Here is a 20,021-nt window from a genome sequence, read left to right on the forward strand (position 1 = left end):
ACAAACAAACAAACAAAACATCCCACAGCCATTAGGGAACTGAGCCACAGGCAAGCTGCTGGAAAAAAAACTTCCACCCGTATTTCCCTAACTTCCTGGTGAAGGCACTCTCACCTGTGCTGGATCACTTCCAGGTCCTCCAGCTTCTCTGGAATCTGCATGTTATTCAGCCACTTCTCCTTCTCGTCAATCCAAAGCTCACAAGCATCTGCCTCGCTGAACATCTTATAAAGAGCCAGGGTGTCCTGCAGGGCCTGCTTGCGCAGCCGAGTGAGCTCAGCGACCTCTTTGTATCTCTCCTCGATTCCGGTCAGCCTTCCCTGCACATCCGGGGATCCGGCGTGCTCCTGCGGCAGGGCCTTGGCCTGCTCGTGCAGCGAGTCGATGGTGGGCCGGTAGCTGGCGATCTCCTCGGCCACATCCTTGTGCTTCTTGACCAAGGACTGAGTGGAGTACTCGTCGTGGCCGACGTCGTTGCTGGACACAATTTTGAGGATGTCCAACATCCACGCGTCGATATCGTCGGCGTCAGCCTGGAACTGGTGAAGCTGGGAGGCTTCCTCCAGGCGCTTCTTCCTGATGGCAGATAACTGCTCCAGGTTGGCCCACTGCTCCCGGATATCCTTAATTCTTTCTCTGATCTTCTCAGACCCAAAGTGCTCTTCCGCGATCATGTCTTCACCTTCTTTTATCGCCTGCTGGAAGTGGCCACTGCGGCCACTCATCTCGTCCTCAAACGCCTTATGTTTGCTCAGGAGTCGGACCACGCTGGTGAGATCCTTGCCGTAGTCGTCGGACGACAGGATCTGCTCCTTCTCCCTGATCCAACCCTCCTCCTCAGCCATCTCCCAGAAGAACTTCCAGAGGCGCCGGGACTCCTCGAGGCGTGCCCGGCGCTCGGCCGCGAGCTGGCACAGCTCCTGGTAGCAGAACTCCATGTGTGCCACGCGGTCCCGGATCACCTGCGGGTCACACGGCTTGTACCCTGCCCGGACAGAGAGCACACGTTACAGCCCGGGCTCGCTCACCGCCAAACACACGGCTGGGGCACACGCAGAGCTGTTCCAGCCACAGAGTGTAGGCCAGAGAATCCACGGTTAATCTCCTGAAAGGGAGTGTGAGCTGCTCAAGCTCCACCACACCACAGGACAGGTCAGAAAACACTATTCTTTGCCTAAAGACAAAAAACCCAAACCAAACCTGACCGAGTTCAGATCTATACCAGCTTCATACACAGCTGCACAAAATGGACGTCATTTCCTCCAGTCAGTGACGATTCCCAGGGAATTGCTTCCTTTTGGCATAAAGTGGGACGCTATCAGACTGTGCCCCACCACCTGTGTTGTTTGCACCAGGAACGCAGAAGGGGAACTACGGTGACCTCTGCAAAGCCAGGGCAGCTGCTGCTGAGGACAGCGACGTGCTGTGCAAAGCACCAGGCCTCACTCAGCTCCCGGGCCAACGAATCATTGGCACAGCGAGTACAGAAGGAACTACTGAAGCTGGATTCTCTGATTCCGGTGGGGAATTTCACCTAACCTATCCTGCAGGACTAATGAGCCTTGCAGCTAATCTCACAGGTCATTAACACGCGGAAGGGCGTGTGGGTGCTGGTTACCTTCTCCATCGGTGGCAAACTTCTGAGCAGAGGCATTGACCCCTCTCACTCTCTCAGCCTGGATGCCAATGTCAGCCTCCACCAGAGCATGTTTCTGCAGCAGGTCTTCAACTCCCAACAAATGTTTGCCGTAGTCTTGGGACAGCAGAAGCACCTGATCAAAATGGAAAGGACAAGTGAAACGGGCTGAAGGCCTTAAGCTGTTTGTTTCTTCCTGACTCCAGGCATGACACTGTTCTCTCTTGGTACATTAAAGACATCCATTCCAAACGTAGACAGACAAGGCTGATAGGAATTTGGGCCAATATTTTTAAAATCACTGGCAACCATGAAGAACTTGTCTGTTTTTTAATGAGTTTTATGTCTGGAATGATGAGAGGCTGAGTTAGCCCAGCAGGACCAAGCACCAACACTGGGCCCGGGTGCTGTGGGCTCCCACTGAGCAACACACAGCTTGCTTTCCTCCCACAGCTTCCAAGTTCTGCTGGCTGATGGACCAGCCACGGTCCTTTCCCTTCCCAGATCCCACGAGAACAAACAGGAAGAAATTCGTGCTTTTTAAAGCACAGAGGTGAAGAGGTGACTTGTTCCCTATGTAAACTGTGATGAAGAGAGATGATTTAATGCCCTTTCACCAAACCTGTCCTCTTTACCCAGGCCCTGTGACCAAAGCCTGGGGCCCTTATGAGACAGGTCTGAAGATAGAAAGTGGCTTTTTACGGGAGTGAACTTGTTCTTTTCCCTTACTTGTTTTTAATCTTTATTTTTAACAAATCATCACAAGGGATTTGTTTCTTAGGAGGGAATTTGGATCTTCTGTGTTTATCTATTAAACCAGAGGGGCAAAATGAATCTTAAAGCTTGACCAAACAGGACACATCCACCTGTGGACACTATTTGGTCCAAGTTCTCCGAGGGGTCCCACCCACCTTCATCTCGTCCATCCAGTCCATGATGTACAGCATCTCCTGGAAGATCTTCTGCAGGCCGAGGTTCATCTCGAGCCGCTGTCTGCGCGCGCGCAGCAGCTCCAGCAGGTACTCCCAGAGGCGGATGACGTTGTCCTTCCTGGCGGTGATGCGCTTGATGTCGTGGTAGTTCTCGGTCTCCAGCTCCTTGGCCACCGCCACCACGGCCTGGACGCGCTCCTCGTAGGCCGCGATGTCCGTCTCAATGGCCTCGTGTTTCTTGGTGGCAGCCTCCACCGCCGGCAGGTCAAAGCCAAAGTTGTCCTGCAGAGACAGAGGCACCTCTTCAGGGATGGCTGCTGAGGACACAACCTCTGACGGCAGCGCTGACTGTGCAGAATGCACCCATCAGCAAAGCTGGCGTCTCAAAATGGCCCAACAAGTCTTTCTTTATTAAGAAAGACGCACCTCTGATAACAGAACCACTGATAAAATCAGAGGTATCAGTCACCACCTTCAGAGGAAGAATCACGTGGCCATCGGGACTAGGCTGGGGCTTTGGCTATTAAAAAATTAAATTAATTGCTGGGCTAATTTCACTGAATTCACTGAAACATTCAGATAAAGAAAATCTTGACTGTGGGTGGTTATTTCCTCCTCAGATCTCCCGAGCCCAGGCTGACAGATCCAAGGAAGGGGTATCCCAAAGGCATTAAAGACAGGACCTACCGTACACACACACATGCCCTAACTAAACACAAGAACTAAACACACACGTGTATGGATTCAGTCAAATACAGGGCACAGGGCAGAAGATGTTCTCTTTGCCAGAACTGTGTCCTGTCATTGCTGTAAGCGGTGCCCCAGCACTCCCGAGAGCAGCACCTGGGACACGAGGCGCTGGTTCTCGCTCAGCCAGGTCTCCCTCATGGCCGCCTTGCGATCGAATCTCCGCGCGAGTTGTTCCAGTTTCTCTTGTCTGATGAGCTCGTTTCGCAGTGCCAGTTCTCTTTCATGTTCAGCTTTTTCCAGTCTTTCCCAGGCCTGGGGACGTGGGGGGAAAAAAACACACGTCTTGTAAACACACATTCTTACAAGCCATGATAAATGCCATCTCTTTTGCATGGAATCAGGACTGGAGTCACCACAGGCAACTTTCCCCACACCGGCTCATTAAGTTATAAGCCAATAAATCCGGTTTGCTCTGGCTACAAAACACCTTGTTTGCTAGGATAAGCACATGACTTCAATCTGTTCCCAATTTAGTCAGTCATTTTCTGAGGAAGGGCTGTAAGAGTTGTTTATCTCAGATGTATTTTCTCTGGTTCTTTCTTTGCCTGAGCAAACCACTGGCTTGAATGTGTAAGAAAGCATTTGTTTAAAAAAATAAAATCTCCTGAGCACTACTGCCAAACAAGCAGATTCTACCTTCCTCCTTTAGGAAATGGGAATTAAAGATTTATGGCCTCTCACCTCTAAAATCACGATACAATTGTTGTTTTTTATTACATCCACTTCGGGAAAAAAAAAAAAAACAGCTGCAGAATTCAGTTATTTTTGGTGCTTACAAGTCTTTTTTCCCCCAAAAGCCAGATGTTATTCACATGCATGAGAGTGATATTACAGAAATCAGAAGCCTTAGAAGCATGTGGGAAGTCAGCTAATCACCTTTCAGATCTTCTTACAGAGACAACAAAAATACCCTCAATTAAACACAAACTAAATCTTCTAAACCCGAACAGATGCGAAACTGCCTGAAGCACAAGTATTTTGGGCACTCCTCCTGCAACCAGGAGAGCTGTGCAGGCTGCTGCTCCCTGGGATGAGGCCACAGACACCCAGAGCAGCTGCTCTGGGAATGCCAAGCAGGATCAAACCCCGAGGAGGAAAGCCCACAGGTTGAAGTTGCTTGTTATCCCCGAGAGAGCTTGTCAGCTCTGCCCTGCTCTGGCAGCTGCCCCAGCACAAGCCAGGCTGCAGGAACCCCGGCAGGGATCCCACAGTGCCGGGGAAGGGAGAGGGCACAACAGCTCCTGCTGCTGCTGCTGCTTTCTGTGCCTTCTTGTAGCAGCCATGCCCAGGAGGGCCGGGCAGGCTGCCAGCCCAGGACCAGAGGCACTGAGGGCTCCTGCAGGTGCTGAGGACACTGTGGGCCCTGGCTCAGGGCACTGGGACCGGCACACACGAAAGGCTCCCCCACCTCACCCAGCCCTTACGGCCCCACAGCAAGGCTGGACATCACAAATGGTGTCCTTCCCCAGGAGAGGCTGGCTCAGTTTACCTTGTTAATGTCAGAGATGAGTTTGCCCTCCCTTGGCATGTACACCTTCTGATTGTTGGCTCTCATTTTGCTTTGGATGGTAAAAAGCAGCACTTCCAGGTTTCCTTTTTCTGTAAATCTAAACAAAGTTTTGCAAGAGAATTGAGTTACAATCAAGCTTTCATTGCCACTAAAGTGTAATCATAAAAACAAAGAGTCACAGAATGGTTTGGGCTGGAAGGGACCCTGAAGCCCATCCAGTCCCACTCCCCCTTCCATGGGTAGGGACACCTTCCCCTGTCCCAGGATGCTCCAAGCCCCGTCCAACCTGGCCTTGGACACTTCCAGGGGTCCAGGGGCAGCCACAGCTGCTCTGGGCAACCTGAGCCAGGGCCTGCCCACCCTCACAGGGAGGCACTTCTATAAAATACTGAATAGAGTCAACTATAACAAACTGCAGTAAAGAGCTTCTTTGAAATGTTGACATGATGAGTGGAGCATTCAGATAAACACCTCCATCTTGTGTGGAAGCTGGAAGCGATGGAAATAGCCCACACTTCCCCTGGAGCCACTTGGGTCAGACAGCAAAAGCAACCCCACAGAAGTCAGCTGTCCGAGTGTTTGGATTTAAACCCCCTTGGGGGACAGAAAACTGCATTTTCTTTATTCTGCTACGTGCCTCGTCCTAGTTCAGTCCATCAGCACAAGAAATGGAAGTTTTATTTAAAGCCCACTGCAGTCACTAAACTCTGCCCCCTGTTTTCCCTGAGCTGTACGCCTGGGAAATAAACAAACTCCATAGGCACTAGGGAATAGTCCGCAATTTTAGAAGACGTCTGGATACTCTGTCTTGTTTTGAGTTGTGATTATTATCCATTAGAACTTATATTAGACAAAAATAAACAGATCTGATATCATGATGCTAAAAGAAGCTTTCTCAAAATAAGTTGCAGTTTTGCTTGTATCAGTTTTAGTAAGCAGGGCTGTTTTACCAAGCCAGACACGCTCCCTCTTGATTTGGGATAAGCAGTGGGGATCTTTTAATAGCACTGCACTGGTATCACACGCTGCTATTAAAAGCTCGAGTGGTGATATCACTGTACTGCCACACTGTGCTATTGCCACTCATGTGATAAGCCAGGCATCTGAGGGCAGGGACAGCTTCCAGGGCGCCCAGCTCCTGCAGGAGACACACGTTTCCCCTTGCTGTGTCACTGCCTGCACACTGGGCAGCACAGAACAAATGGGCCCTGAGTGCCATGGCAAAATAAACCCTTTGGCACCACTGGAATGACTCAGGTGTGTTTGCTTTCAGAGACCCACGAGTGACCAAACCCAACCCAAGCCCCCAAGCCCAGAGTGAGGGGCAGGCTGTGCCCAGACTGACTTGGGGGGTTTCTCCACGGTGCGGTAGGTGTTGAAGGCCTGCAGCTGCTGCTGCACCCCCACCAGGGAATTGGCGAACTTGCGGTTGTTGAGGATGATGATGGTCTGCTCGATCCACTCCAGCAGGTCGGAGGCCAGCGACTCGTATTTCTCGATCATCTTCTCCGTCTCGATGGCATTGTCGAGCACCTGCACGGAGCACAGCACCCCTGAGTCCCCAGGGCAGCGCTCCTCAGCCCTCCCGTCCCACCAGCCACATCAAAGGGGCTGTGAGTCACAGCTCCGAGTGCCACGGGGGCGGCATCCCTGAGAACGGGAGCAGTTTGCAGCAGGGAATTCCCATGATCCCACGGCGACAGAGGGGCAGAGCTTACAAAGGATTCATGGCCAGTCTGCCAGCTGGAAGGGCGGGGGACGCGTCCCCAAAGGGCACAGAGTGACTGCACATGTTTGAAATGAGGGATTTCTCTGGGCTCCAGAAGGGACAGAGGACCCGGAGGGTGAGGAGCAGTTAATGAGGAAGGCAAAGCTGCAATGATGCAAAATTAACAAGCAAAAATAAAACACCAGCCAAGTGTTTTCTAATGTGAGGCAGCTGGAAATTAACTACTCCCTCACAGTCATGTGGGAATATTTAACTTCAAAACATGCTCAAAAGCAAAACTAAAAACTACCACGGAGTGGACTCTTCAAAAACTAACACCTACTTGGAAAAAAAAAAAAACAAACCAGCAATATTTTGCCTGCTTTGCAACAATTTGTAATTTAAGCTTGCAAACCTTGCCGATACGTTTTCCTTCAACAGCTAGAGCTTTCATCTTGGAGAAGTAGTGGTAATAGGTCACCACATAGGTGATGATTGACTTTTCATCAGGGTGATCGACACTGATATCTGCAAACCAAACAAGAGTTATGTCAGCATGCCGAGGGTGCAGGGGTTACACCACCAGAGCTCACAGTGCACCGAGGAGGCGCTGGGCGGTCAGAGATGGGTCAGTGCCAGGTTTGTCTCCTAATTAGAAATAAACTGAGCAGCTTTGGATGGTTCTGGACGGTACTGAACTCTGTCACTAAGTGCAGCTTTATCCCTGTGGGTCAGCGTGGACTGGGGCTGAAGTACAGGGCCTTGGGGCCCTACAGTCAGACTGTGCCACAGCTTGGGCACGGCCAAATTGCTCCTCTGGTGCCTGTGTGAGCTGACAGAACTGCTGGTAACTGAGAACTTCAGTGCTGTGTCAGCGTTTGGAGACAGGAATTCAAACCTCATGGTTTGTCTGTCCAGGCAAACCTGAGAGATACAGATGGAACACAAAATATTTCCTCTCGTGCAGCAATTGTGAGGCACTGGGAAACAGGCAAGAAGAAACCGGCCCGAACACATCAGCTCTGCCCTGTGACAGGAGAGATGCTTGTCCCAGCACTGAGCACACTCTCCCGTGACAGCATGGGCTGAGACTCCTCTGCTTCTCGGAGCAGATCAAAAGGATGCCCCTGACAGGAATGACTTTATGGATACACGGCCAGGATTAAGGGCTCTCCTGCTCCTGCTGCTCAGTTTTCTGCAGGAGACACCCTGCATTCTCTCCCGGCTGTATCAGCAGGTGAGTCAGCAGCACCCAGCTGCTTCTGAGCACAAAAAGCTATCACAGAGATGTGCTCTGACAAGGAGGGGTGGGAGAAAAGAGCCCACTAAGAGCCCTGAAGTGCTGAAACTGCAGCAGTTCTTACCCTCGGGGTCCAGGAGCTTGGTAAGACCAAGGTGTTGCTCTGCAAGGTTAAAAGCGTTCTGCAGATTGTAGTGTGCATTTGATTTCTTCAGCTTGTCAAAATCAATCAGATCAGGCCTAGACAGGATGGAAAATTCTTTAGATTTCCCAAAGCACAGTGCAGCCACCCTCAAATGAACTAACTGACGTGTCCAACCCTCAGAACCCCCGCCAAGGCTTCACGTGCCCCAGACAAGGCACGTTGCTGTAAAACTCTCAACAGTTCCTCAGCTTCCTCCTCTCTGTGGATTTTAAACTCGAGCTGAGAGGTGACTGCAAAGCCAGGGCAGACCCTCACCCCCACGTACCTGTGCTTGTGTATCAGTGCGTTGAAGGCCATCCCGTCCCTCCAGCTTGTCGTGAAGTTGTGGATGTTGACGTTGGGGTAACTGGCAGAACAAAAACCGGGACAGTGTTAATCAACACAACAGCCCCGCTGCAGCAGGGGACACACGGCAAACATTACTGGTTTGGTGATCTGGGTGTTTTGCACGTCGCCAAAAATTTCAGGCTGCTCATAAATCACCTTCATGAGAGTTTTTGGAAGAAGAAGATGAAGCACCACCTGAATAGTGCTGGAGTGTCCCGTATCAACACAGGGACATCCAGGTTTCATGGAGGAAACACATTGAATTCCTCCAAATGGATATTTAACTATCAAGAACGACACTGCCAGAGAAAGACATTTTGGAAATATTTCCATGTACATGGAGAGAGGGGAAAGTTGGTGGCAAACATCTGAAGCAACATTATTTCTTCAGAATAGGGTGAAAAAGTCAGCATATTACTATATATACCACGGATTATCAGATTTGTACGTTTATCTCTCAGCATTAATATCAGAAATTCAGAATTTTCTGACATACAAACATCAATTCACTTCCCTTGGCTGAATCCACTTAAGGAGAGATATTTGTTTGCCCATTTAAAATTATTTCAATCAAAACTCAAAACGCTGTAGGAGCTTTAGAGATAATCACTTAATCCACACTCACCCAGCTGTTTTCATCTGGCACCACAGAAGCAAAGCATCTTTAGCAGATTTCTTCTCTTTGTTGTCCTCAGTTTCAACACTGATATCTTGGATCTAAAATTAACATAGAAGTTTTCAATATTTCTCTGGGTGAACACATGAGATGAAAAGAACACTGAGAAACACCAAAGTTAACGTTATTAAATATTTATTACTATGCTATTTACTATAAATTATATATTTAGCATATGGATTGATTACTCTTTCTGCAAAAGGACTCTGCAGTCTTTTTTAACTGTGGGCAAAGACCGATATGCTGGAAAACAAGGAATGTCAGCCTTTAGCTGGACACCAAAGCAATTCCTTAATCCTGTCAGTGCCAAGTCAGCATGGATAACCCCCTGGAGGTGGGAGCAGATGAGGGTAGCACCTCCTCCTGGGTCCAGGGAAGAGGCCTGGCACTGAAGCTTCGTGTTTATCAGGGATTTAGAAATAAAGCCAAGTGGCTTTGCACACAGGGAGCTCCCACTGCAGAGCAGCGGCACCACAAGGACTAATTCATCCCGAGGAACCCAAACACTTCCCAGTGCCATCATGTGGGAGCAGCTGGGGCACTCTGCTCCTTAGTGGGGCGTTCCTAAGGAGTCTGGAAAGCACAGCCAGGGGGGTGTGTGCATGCACACAGCCTTACCTGGAATCTCAGGATAATAGTCCAGATAAGGCCCAGAGTCAGCCTGTGATTCCCATCCACAATATCATGAGATCCCATGTTTTCCAGGTGCACTCTTTGCTCTTTCAGGAACTGGAGGGCTTTATCCACGTTCTCCAGGCAATGGATGCGCATCCTTCCTTTAGTTGGTTTGGGCTGGAAGGGAAAAGGAAACATAAACACCCTGTTCTGCACTTCCAGCCAGCAACACTGCTTGCATTTGTTCCGATTCCAGGGACAAAACCGCTCCTTGCATCTTCCAGCCCCTTTTCACCAGGATAATGACAACACAAGTCAGACCCATGGTGGAAAAGCCAACACACAGCACCAGTTTCCTTTGCCTTTCAGAGGATTTTGCCCTCTTATTTCCCTCATCTTTCCTGTCTGGGATATTCCCTCACCAGCTGGAAGAGAAATGATTCTGTTCAGATCGTGCCACACCTGTTACGTTTTCCCGAGTACAAGTTCTTCCTCACTAAAAGAGAAGATTCTGCTAAGATAAAGATATGAAACCAGCTGATAACTGGCAAATAGGGGGAACTGGTAATGAATGCTCTGAAATACAAATACACCCTCTCCAAAAAGAAGTGGTATTGCTTTTTTTTTTTTTTTTAGGAAGAAAAAAGTAAAAATACTAATTAAAAAATCAGCTACGCCAACACAACATGCTTTTATGAAGGCCCAGTGCAACTGAAAAAAGCAGTGCATCTATGAACAGCCTGCAGAACTCTGCTGCAAACCTGAATAAAATTAAAGGCACTTTGTTCTGCAGATGAGGATTACAGCTGAAGAGCCTGTTCAGTGCTCACTGGGATGTCACCAAAGGTACTCAGCCAAACAACTAATCAACATAATTTCCTTGTTTTCTGCAGTGAAAGTAATTACTTGGCCATGGAAATAGCCCAGGCAAAATCCTCCCCCCAGCCCGCACCGAAGGGAGGAGTTTGAGCCACAGCCATGGTACAGTGCCTGGAAACAGCCTGTGCCACGGGGGATGGTGCAGAGGGAACACCACACTCCACCGAGGTGCCCTTTGGGACACACAGACCCTGAGGCCGGGGGGTGGTTTGAGCTGCAGGCTCAGCCGGCCCTGCTCCCTCCTCCTCCCAGGGCACGGAGTCACCCCCGGCTCTCAGCAGGGGCTGCCACTGCTCCGGGGCACCGAGGTCCCTGCAAAGAGGCCCCCGTGGCTGTGCAGCCCCCCTGGCAGCACAGGCCCCGCAGCAGCAGCACTGCGGCAGTGAGATCCTCCTCCTGGAGCAGCCTCGCTGTGCCGTCCATCCATCACCCAGCGGTGTAAGCTGGCCCACAGCCCTGCCTGCACCTTGCAGAGCACGGGCAGGGACGCTGTTCCCGGCGGGAGGGAGGGCAGAGGCCCGGGCTCATGCCAGCCCTGTGCCACGCCCGGAGCCGGGAGCAGCTCGGCAGGCGGGCTCCTCTCCCAAGGACGTGCCCAGCCCTGGGCAAGGGCTGTGCCTGCGGCCGGTTCCCAGCAGGGTGGCACAGCTCAGCCTGTCCCCTGCCCTGGCACAGCCTTGCTCACCTCCCGGAGCGGGAGCTGCTCTGCCCCTGCTGCTCACAGTGCCGAGCAGAACGAAAACGGCTGCAGCAGCTCCCCCTGTGCACGCAGGAGCTCCAGCCCCGAGGTGGCAGAGCCAGGGCCGTTCACAACACACGTTTTATTTAGAGCAAGAGGCGTCTGAGTCTGGTTTGTGCAAGGTGTGGCCGTGCTTGCCACACTCCCCTGCACAGCCTCAGGACGAGACAGTGAGCCAGAACTTGCACGGTTAGTGGGCTGCACAGCTCCAGGTACTGAGCAGAGGGAAAGGAAGCACCTGAACCCCGAGTCTTCACACAAACATTACAAGAAAACTGCTTTTACATCAAACCCCTTCCCCTTTCCAAGGAAAAACGTGACAGGACTCGCTACAGAGAATGTGCTTAAATGGTTTGACCTTTGGGTATCCAGGAACTTTAAGGAATTTACTAATCCTTTATTTAGTTATGGAAGAAACTGAGCTAAATGCTTAATCTGATGCTGAAAACAATTCCCAGCTTTATTTTTCTGTCTGGGAGAAGCTGGTGAACAGTGTGTGCAAACCAAATGACAGCTGTCCTTTCATGCAGGCTGGATCCTTACCCACTGTGCCCAGAGAGACCGTGGCACGCCACCAGCTTCTCCCCAAACACTGTGCTCACAGAGGGCCTTGTGTAGTAAGGTCTGGGCTAAACACTAAGGTTAGGGAAGAAGCTTAGCAAAGTCAGGAAGATGTTGTCCTTACTGCATGCTCTCATTCTGAGTTTCCCCAACACCTCCCCAAGGCTCTGGGTTTTCATCAGTAAGAATCACAACAGCTTTTGAAAAATGCAGGGTTGAGGCTGGAGGTGTTAGAGAGGGCAAAGAGCAGCCCTGCTTCCCTGATCAGCATCCTAAATCCCAGACTGCTCCACAGCAATATGGCTCCAGCTGCAGACTCTGAATCCCAGTTTCAAAAGGGAGGAAGCAATTCCTGTTGCACACAACACATTAAAATACTCGTGCAGGCTAGTTTCTGCTTTCTTAGCATTTCATGTTTCTTGATTTTGAGCTTTCTGCATTTTAGGCTTTCTGCCTGTAGATTTCTCTTGGTGGCTGTGGATATGTCAGAACTTAAGCAATACCCACTAAAATAAATTCCAAAAGAGTGAAGAACATCAGCAAGTGGCTGCTGTGCCCATCCTCCTGGAATACTTTCGGTTGTGTGTAATTGTCTCAAGGTTCAGTGCATTGCAGAGGAAGGTGTGGTGGAATGTCCTGTTCAAACAGAGCCTGCTGTCCTTCAGCCCCAGATAAGGACGCTGCAAAAGGAATTTGTGGTGGTGTGGCAGCTGCCAGGGTGATAGCAAACCATGGTGCCAGTGGCTGCTCCCCACCCCGGTCTGCATTTCCCGAAAGCTGCAGTGACAAATGTCAATGACCGGCGTGGCTGGCCCCGCTCTGAGCCTCCTGTGTGCCACTGACAGGCCAGGCCTGCAGGCAGGGACGGCTCAGCACAGCTGGCACAGCTGCTGCCTCAGCCCTCTGCTCATGGGGCACCTCGCTGTGGGTTATCCCTGTAGGAAACACCTGCTGCCTGCAGGGAGCACGTCAAACCCAACTCCTGGCAGAGAGCAAGGGCTCCTGAGCAACCTGCAGCTGGCACACCCATGAGTTACCTGCCCCCACACAGGCCCTGCCGTGCCCCCTGAGCTGCCTTGCCCTCACAGAGGCACTCAGAAAGCTCCTCTCTTGCCTCACCACGCACACACTTCACTGGCCATATGTTCGACTCATTAAGCAGAGTCTTAAGCCATGGAGCTGCACTAATAGGAGAGCTTGATGACAAGTGATTACACAGCTGCAGCCCCACGGAGCCCTGGGTCTTAGCTACACACCCGTATTTCTTTGAAAAGATTGCTGTAAATGAGGCAGTTAAGAGCACGGCCATCATTTCAGGAACTGAGGGAAAACTGATACCCAGCCATTCCCTGACACCCAGTTTTCACTGCAGGGTCTTTCCCACTCACCACTCCCCTGTGCTGCTGTCGGGGGCTGTCTCAGCACAGCCAAAGGAAGAATTTCACCCACATATTTCAATTCATTTTAGACACCCCCCTAGCCAAGGAGAGCCCATGCCTTATCTCTCTGAGCACAACCCAGTGCTCTGTGCCCGTCAGACTGGGGAGCAGGGAACTTGCTGCTGGAAGCACTCAGCATCTCACCAGCAAGGAACCTTTGAAGAAGGCTGCCTTTGATTCCCACTGACACCAGCAGGAAGACATTTGAATGGTGTCTGCATCCAGCTGAAGCAACAGAGCTCTTTTTTCTCCTTTCCAGAGTAAAAAGACATTGGCAGTGCTGACCCCTCAGCACTCGGCTTTGCTGTGCTCGGGTGGAGCCAAGGCCTCCCCAAAACCCCCCAGTGGACACCAACAGGCACTTACGAGTCTCTCTCCTGAGAGAACTTCCAGCAGCTTGATGAGCATCCTCCCATCCCGAAGGTCAGTGTACAGGTCTGTAATCCGGCACGACACACGTGCCAAGTGGGAGTTCACCCACTTGGTGAAGGTCTTCTTCTGAACCGCCTCACGTTCATCTGGGGGGGAAACACAGCATTAATCCCAGCTCCCGGAGCTGCGTGAAGATGTGGTGCTCAAACACCTCACATGAAATGAAAGGCATGGCTTGTCTTCTTGGGAGAATCACTGGTGAAATTCAGACTTTCCACTGAAAACCCACCTTTCCTCACCTGCTGAGTTCACCTGCTCTGCAGTGTGCAAACAAACCCACAAACATCCCCGAAATACCACAAGTCACTCTGGATTAAGACAGGTACAAAAGAGAGCAGAGGCCAAAGCTTCCCACTGATTTTTCCTTCCTGATGACAATATTTATTTGCAGAGTCAACACTGGTAACTGTATTTACACAATGTCAAGATGAACTTTTCCATAACCACATGCCTGATGGGGATTGCATTAATTTAAAGCCGTAGAAAAATGGATTCTTTCCACCTTCCCTTCCCAGTCTTTCCCAACTGTTTATACAGGAAAACATTGGCTGAGAGCTCTCTCGCTGCACAGGCTCGCTGCAGTCCACATTAATTCACAAACTCCTACCCAGCCATCTGCCAAGCCCAGAACTCTCAGACAGAAGCATTATACATCTCCGTGGTTAAATTCTTTTGCCAAGGGCTGGGATGAAGCCCTTCCCTGTCAGCCAAAAGTCATTTCACTGAGCTGGGAACTACTACAGACCACAGTTGTCAAAACACAGGTGCTCAGGCTCAGACTCTGGAATCCACAGCTAGGCATATGAATGGAAGTGCTCTGCTTTCCCAAGCAGAGGAGATCCCAAGCCTCCATCAGTCACTGGCACGTGCAGGAACAGCACATGGAGACAGGTGAGCCCTAAACCACAATGCAACACATCCCCAGCTCTGAAAGCTCTGAGTACATCGTTTGAAACGGAGAAAACATCCATGCCAGTGCAGATCTGGCAGGTTTTGGAGGGTGCTTTCCTTCCAAAGGAAGGATGTGCCCCCTCCCCAACAGCACGGCGTGGTGTGGGCATGACCTCAGCACAGGCACGAGGCTGAAGAGGACAGAAAGCTGGCAAACAAGTGAAAGAATAAAGACAGGACAGAAGTCAGCTAACAGAATGGTGTCAGTGGGAGGAAGAGCAGACCTGCCCTGGGGTGGCCGTTTGCCCAGCTGCACAAACCCCACCCTGGGATTTCAGTTCCTCCCACTGATTGCTGAATTCGTCCTTGCTACCCATGGGCAGGGTGTGACCGAAGCTGCTGCACTGAAACTGCCCCTGTTCTGACAGCTTTTACCTCCCTGTAAGGTGTGAAACAAAATGGGCCTTGGTAGGGTGTAAAAGGGGGGGCAGTGATAAAAGACAGAGGAAGAGAACAGGAAATCAGCAGGAACTGCAGTGAGTGTCTACTAGCCCAAAATATGTATTTTATGAACTATTTATAGCAAGATCCAGGAATGCTGGATCTGCCTATCTGCTTGTCTAGTAATCCATGCCTTTACTTGAAGTATTTTTTTGAAATGACTCACAGAAGAGAAACCTCGCAATAGCTGGTGCTCTTTAAAGAAAATTCCAGCAGAATTTACCACATCTCCTTTCATCAGCTTGAATAAGCCCCAAAACAACTCAGCAAGTTTGTTTATTTAGTCGCTGTAAGTGTCTACACAGAAGCACAACATTCAGAGATCCCTGTGGTTACATTCACTCGAAGGAGAAATGCAGATGTACAGGACCTAAAAATAAAGCTGGATATAGAAAATATTATGTAAAACAAAAAAAGGCCACCAAATACCATCATAAAGCCACCCATCAGAAGCATCTGCGGTCAAAAGTTATGGTTATCAACAGCCCTCCCAGTCTGGGGTCATGGCAAAAGTAATGGGCGGGAAAAGAACTTGCACGTGGTTTTTGTAGAAAAGAAGATGCCTAACTTTGAGGAGATGAAAGACACGATGTGTGTCTTTCAGTGACACGCCAAGAGAGGCTGTGGAGCCTTTGGTGCCCTGGGATTAACTGGCAACAGCTTGGGAGCTTCTGCTGCTGCAAGCAAGGCCAGGAAGCCAAGAGAGCAGAGGGCCCAGGCAGCCCTTCCAGGAGGGGAAGGTGGGTCCCTCCTGGGGACAAGTGTCGACATGACCCAGGCACCACCTTCCCAAAAAGGCTTCCCCACCACCATCAGCGGCCATAAAGGGGGACAAGACGTGCTTTCTGCAGGCAGAGGGGACTCAGGGAAAGCACCCTGAGAAAGCCCCACTGACTCCTTGTCTTCTGTGTTGCCTCATCATCCTTAAGCACAGTGAATGATGAGGGAGGGAGGGGATGGGGCAGAGCCTACAGGCCCTCCCCGTCCGGCTGCAGCCCTCCGTGCCTCGGGAGCTGATGGATGGCGGTGCCCCCACGGGTGTTTTCCTTGCTCTAGCTCAAGCAGTGGCCGCCTCTCCCCCTCTGCCTTCCCGTCTCCTCCTCCCTCTTGCTGTCTGTGGTCCTGGTTTCCTGTTTTTGGTGGGGCTGGTTTCTAGGGGCGCCCCCTCCGCCCCCGCCCCGCTGGCTCTGGCTGTGCTGCTGTCCCCGTGCTGCTGCCCCCGTGCTGCTCTCACCTGCTCCCCACCCATCCTGTGCGGCCCCAGGCTCCTGCCGCTCACCCCCCACACCAAAGCAGGGTGACACCGCCTCCTGGCACCGCAGCCGTGCCGCTTCCAGCACCAACTGCTCGAGCTGAGCCTACAATCAGCTCTTCGCGTGTGCTCGGGGCTTTGCTTCCCACCTGCCCTCTGATTCCCAGCGGAGAAGGGCCAACAGCAGGGAGATCCATCCCTGCCTGCCCTGGGTGCAGCCCGTGGGAAAGCCCTGCAGAACCACACGGGAGCCAGGCCCCACACGCTGGCCCTGCCAGCCACTTACCCCCACCTCACGCTCCCAAAAACGTGGGAAAGAGCGAACCCAGCCCGTTTGGGAAGGTGGTGGTTGGTGCGAGCGGGGCTGGTCGTGTTAAAACCTCTCCCGATTATTTCCACACCGGCGTTTCACAACGACAGCGAGGTTTTTGCAATGCTTTTACCAACCCTCTCTTAACTGGTAGATAGGCTGTATTTTTCTGCTCTGGGGTTTCGGGTTAATTCCATGAGTTTTGGTTGTGTGTTTCAGAGAAAGAAAGGTACAAGCAGAAAAGTGGTACTCAGAGCCCTAAAGGGCTCTGAGTACCACTTTTCTGCTTGTACCTTTCTTTTTAATCCCAGAACACAACTGCGACCCTCTTCTTGTGCAAAACCCTCCACACTAAGGGCCCCAAACGCTATTTACGAACGCCAAGCGACGGTTTTCACAAACGTCCTTCAAAAACTTTCGAAAACACGGCTGCAGGTTGTGAAGGTTAATTCAAACCAGAGGATATGGGTGGAGCCCCGCAGCTTGTGAAAACATTTGTTTCCCAGGGGGGGTTAAAGAGAAATGCACAACATGCAAAACACACACACACACACACAGAGTGGGGAAACGGAAGCTGCGGGATCGATAATGGAGAATCCAACTTATCTTGAGGCAACACTGGGAAGGAAATGTCCTTCGTGAGGAAGGACATGACAGGGGGGGTTTTGCAAACTCCAGCGCTGGGACTGGGATACATCAAGGACTGACTTTGTTTGGGAGTTCGGTAAATAAGTTTGTACACTGGGAGCTCACATAAACAGGGCTGGAAAGGATCACAAACAGGCAGCCAGTCCCTTCCTCGCCAGAGGAGAGGCAAATCTTCCTCCAGTAGTTTGATCAGAAAAATCCCTGTTTTCCCTACAGCAGCCTGTGCTGAACACCCTGACTCAGAGATCAGCTGAGCACTGCTCCAGGCACACCACTTTTCCTGATATCCACTGTCCACAGCTCCCCAGAGCTTCCCAGATCATAGCCTTGCTAAACTGAGCACAGAGAAAACAGAGCTTCCTTTCACAGGCCACGTTCCCATTGCTGGAGGTTTTCAGGGTGCTTTGTCGCAGTTGGGGGGGTATGAAGCGAGAGAGCCAGGAATAGTCACAGCTTCACGAATTCCAGCTGTGCATGGAGGTGTCTCAGTTGAGAGAGGTGCCTGAGAGCAGGGCAGATCAGCTACTGGGGCCAGATTGTGGTGATCAAACCAGATTTTATCAGGAACAACACGAGTGGATGAGCTGTGATAACCTTCCCCGTTTGTGAGAGTAACCCAAGAGCAACTGTGAGTACAGAATAATTCTAACCTGAGTCCAGACCTGTGCTGTTTCAGGAGGCACAATGACTCAAGGGCTGCAGCACTAAATATAGCCCAGAGGGGAAAAGAGCACCTCTGTGTATGCACAGCAGAGCAGCTGAGGAGAGAAACATCTGCTGGGATAAACAGTCCCCAATGATGGCCTTTCCACATGGTCCCACACAGCCTCTGTCAGGCCCTGTGGCATCAGGAAGCCCAGAGAGAACAATGCATAAGCATGCACAGTAAAGGCACAGAGAGTCTAAATAAAAATATACTGGAACTGATCTATGGAGAAGAAAAGGAAGGAAGGGGGAAGGATCACTTGGTCAGGAGGATCCTGTAGAGAGAAAGAAATGAAATCAGTTTCTGTCAACATTCAAGTGTCCTATAACCATCTCCCCTCTAGCAGCAAGGCAATAAACCGAGCAGTGGATGCTGCTTTTCTCCAGCTGCAGATAATGGGGCAGGACTGAAAACTGGGCTTGGTGGAAATGGGGGGGAAAAGAGTTTCATGTAGAAAACACAAGTCCCTGACACACCTGTGCAGAGACAAGGAACAAACCAGAAGGAAAGCTGCAGCAAGGCAAACCTACACATGGCACCCAGAGAACATGACACACGTGGGTGCAGGGCTCAGGAAAAGGCACCTCCCTCCCTTTCAGCCTTGCCCAGAGTTTACCTTGGAGGGAAAGGGAATGGAACAGCTGATGGCTCTGATGCAAATGGGAGGCATTTGTTAATGGTTATTTTGTGGCACAAAGTAATCCGTGGAGTGACTTCCCATCCCAAAGGGTGAGATCACACCAAAGCTTTGACATGCTCCAACATGACTCAGACAAGAACTTGAATGCAAATGTTAAAGATGACACAGCAATGAGGGGATTTTGCTCATGTTTTGTTTAGCTGGTGGTTTCTTTAGGAGCAAAATCCTTGCTGCTTTCCTGACTCTGCTACATGGAGACTGTTGTGGAGAAGTCGGGGTGTGTTCAGCAATCCCTTTGCTTTTACTAGGATGCACCAGCCAGCTCCTAAATCCTATTAAATATCTACCCTTCCCTATTAAACACTACAGCATGTGACTACTTTCACTGCTGGAAGCGCTCTGGAAGGAGAAAAGGGAAAGCTGCTCAGTGCAGCGTGGGGGACAAACAGTGGTGCTGCTTTGTCTCTCCGAGGGCACTGAACTCCCTCCCACAATGACACGATGCACTGAACAATGGCCGGGAGCCAGCCCAGCCAGCCGGGCTGGGGAAGGGCAGGTCCCCTCGTTGTCTTTATTTTTACACCGGCTTTATGGCGTTTTGGTGTCAGTGACACAAAAATAAACCTTCCCAAAGCCAGCCTCGGATTCATGGGCAAGAATTATTATGTTCATCTGCAAAAAGTCGTTGCAAAGTCTCCCCCAGCAAATAAAAGACATGTAACAGTCATCTGGGTCTGACAGATTAAACTGGGGGAAGCACTCAGCTTTTGATTTTGATTTTTCCTTTAATTCAGGAGATGAAGATGACAAGTTTAAGCAGCTTTAGAGGAGTGTGTGCTCAGCTGTCCCTGGCAGTGGTTATCTGAACTGCCTGTTTAAGTTGGGGGAACTGGAATACAAGCCCATGGAATGCTGTCCTACAGCAGGCCCAGCTCCCTGCCGTGGAGAACACCCCTCACAGCCACTGCACCAACAGCCACACTCAGCTGCTTCTCTGCAGCTCCAGGGAACCCACTGCCTGCTTGTTATTCCCTACGAAATGCAAAGCAACTACAGCAACACCACCTTTCCAGTGGCTGATTAAAGTGCTTGAACACTTCTGGGTGCTGCTCCTGGAAACACCTACACCCACCTGCAGCTTCAAGCACCCCCCGTGCCCTGGGTTACACACACCTGCCCACGTTATCAAGGGCCACTATGAGACAAATGTCCATGAGGACCAAGGCCTGGCCCCAAACTGTATCACAGAATCACACGGTTCAGGTTGGAATCACCTCAAAGATCACCCATCCCACCCCCTGACATGGGCAGGGACACCTTCCACCAGCCCAGGTTGCTCCAAGCCCCGTCCAGCCTGGCCTGGGACACTTCCAGGGATGGCAGAGAAGAAATGCCAGAGAGATGAAAGAAATGCCAAACCTTTG

The 20,021-nt window shown here is 50.9% G+C and overlaps 1 protein-coding gene across 6 annotated transcripts in view; it reads right to left on the minus strand.

Moving 5' to 3' along the window:
- Positions 1-20,021, minus strand: part of SPTBN1 (spectrin beta, non-erythrocytic 1) — a 110,993-nt gene that overhangs the window by 32,719 nt on the left and 58,253 nt on the right. For all 6 annotated transcript variants that reach the window (XM_027898219.1, XM_027898221.1, XM_027898223.1 and 3 more), the window contains 12 exons: positions 13,584-13,735; positions 9,603-9,776; positions 8,934-9,025; positions 8,247-8,327; positions 7,901-8,016; positions 6,952-7,064; positions 6,174-6,361; positions 4,808-4,925; positions 3,412-3,570; positions 2,548-2,850; positions 1,619-1,772; positions 115-985 (listed from right to left, as the gene is read on the minus strand). In XM_027898219.1, coding sequence (XP_027754020.1) covers positions 115-985; positions 1,619-1,772; positions 2,548-2,850; positions 3,412-3,570; positions 4,808-4,925; positions 6,174-6,361; positions 6,952-7,064; positions 7,901-8,016; positions 8,247-8,327; positions 8,934-9,025; positions 9,603-9,776; positions 13,584-13,735 — 2,521 coding nt within the window. The remainder of the gene's footprint in view (positions 1-114; positions 986-1,618; positions 1,773-2,547; positions 2,851-3,411; positions 3,571-4,807; positions 4,926-6,173; positions 6,362-6,951; positions 7,065-7,900; positions 8,017-8,246; positions 8,328-8,933; positions 9,026-9,602; positions 9,777-13,583; positions 13,736-20,021) is intronic.

This window comes from Empidonax traillii, unplaced genomic scaffold (assembly GCF_003031625.1).
Source record: "Empidonax traillii isolate 1590-97213 ecotype Southwest subspecies unplaced genomic scaffold, ASM303162v1 scaffold584:size400879, whole genome shotgun sequence".
Taxonomy (NCBI): Eukaryota; Metazoa; Chordata; class Aves; order Passeriformes; family Tyrannidae; genus Empidonax; species Empidonax traillii.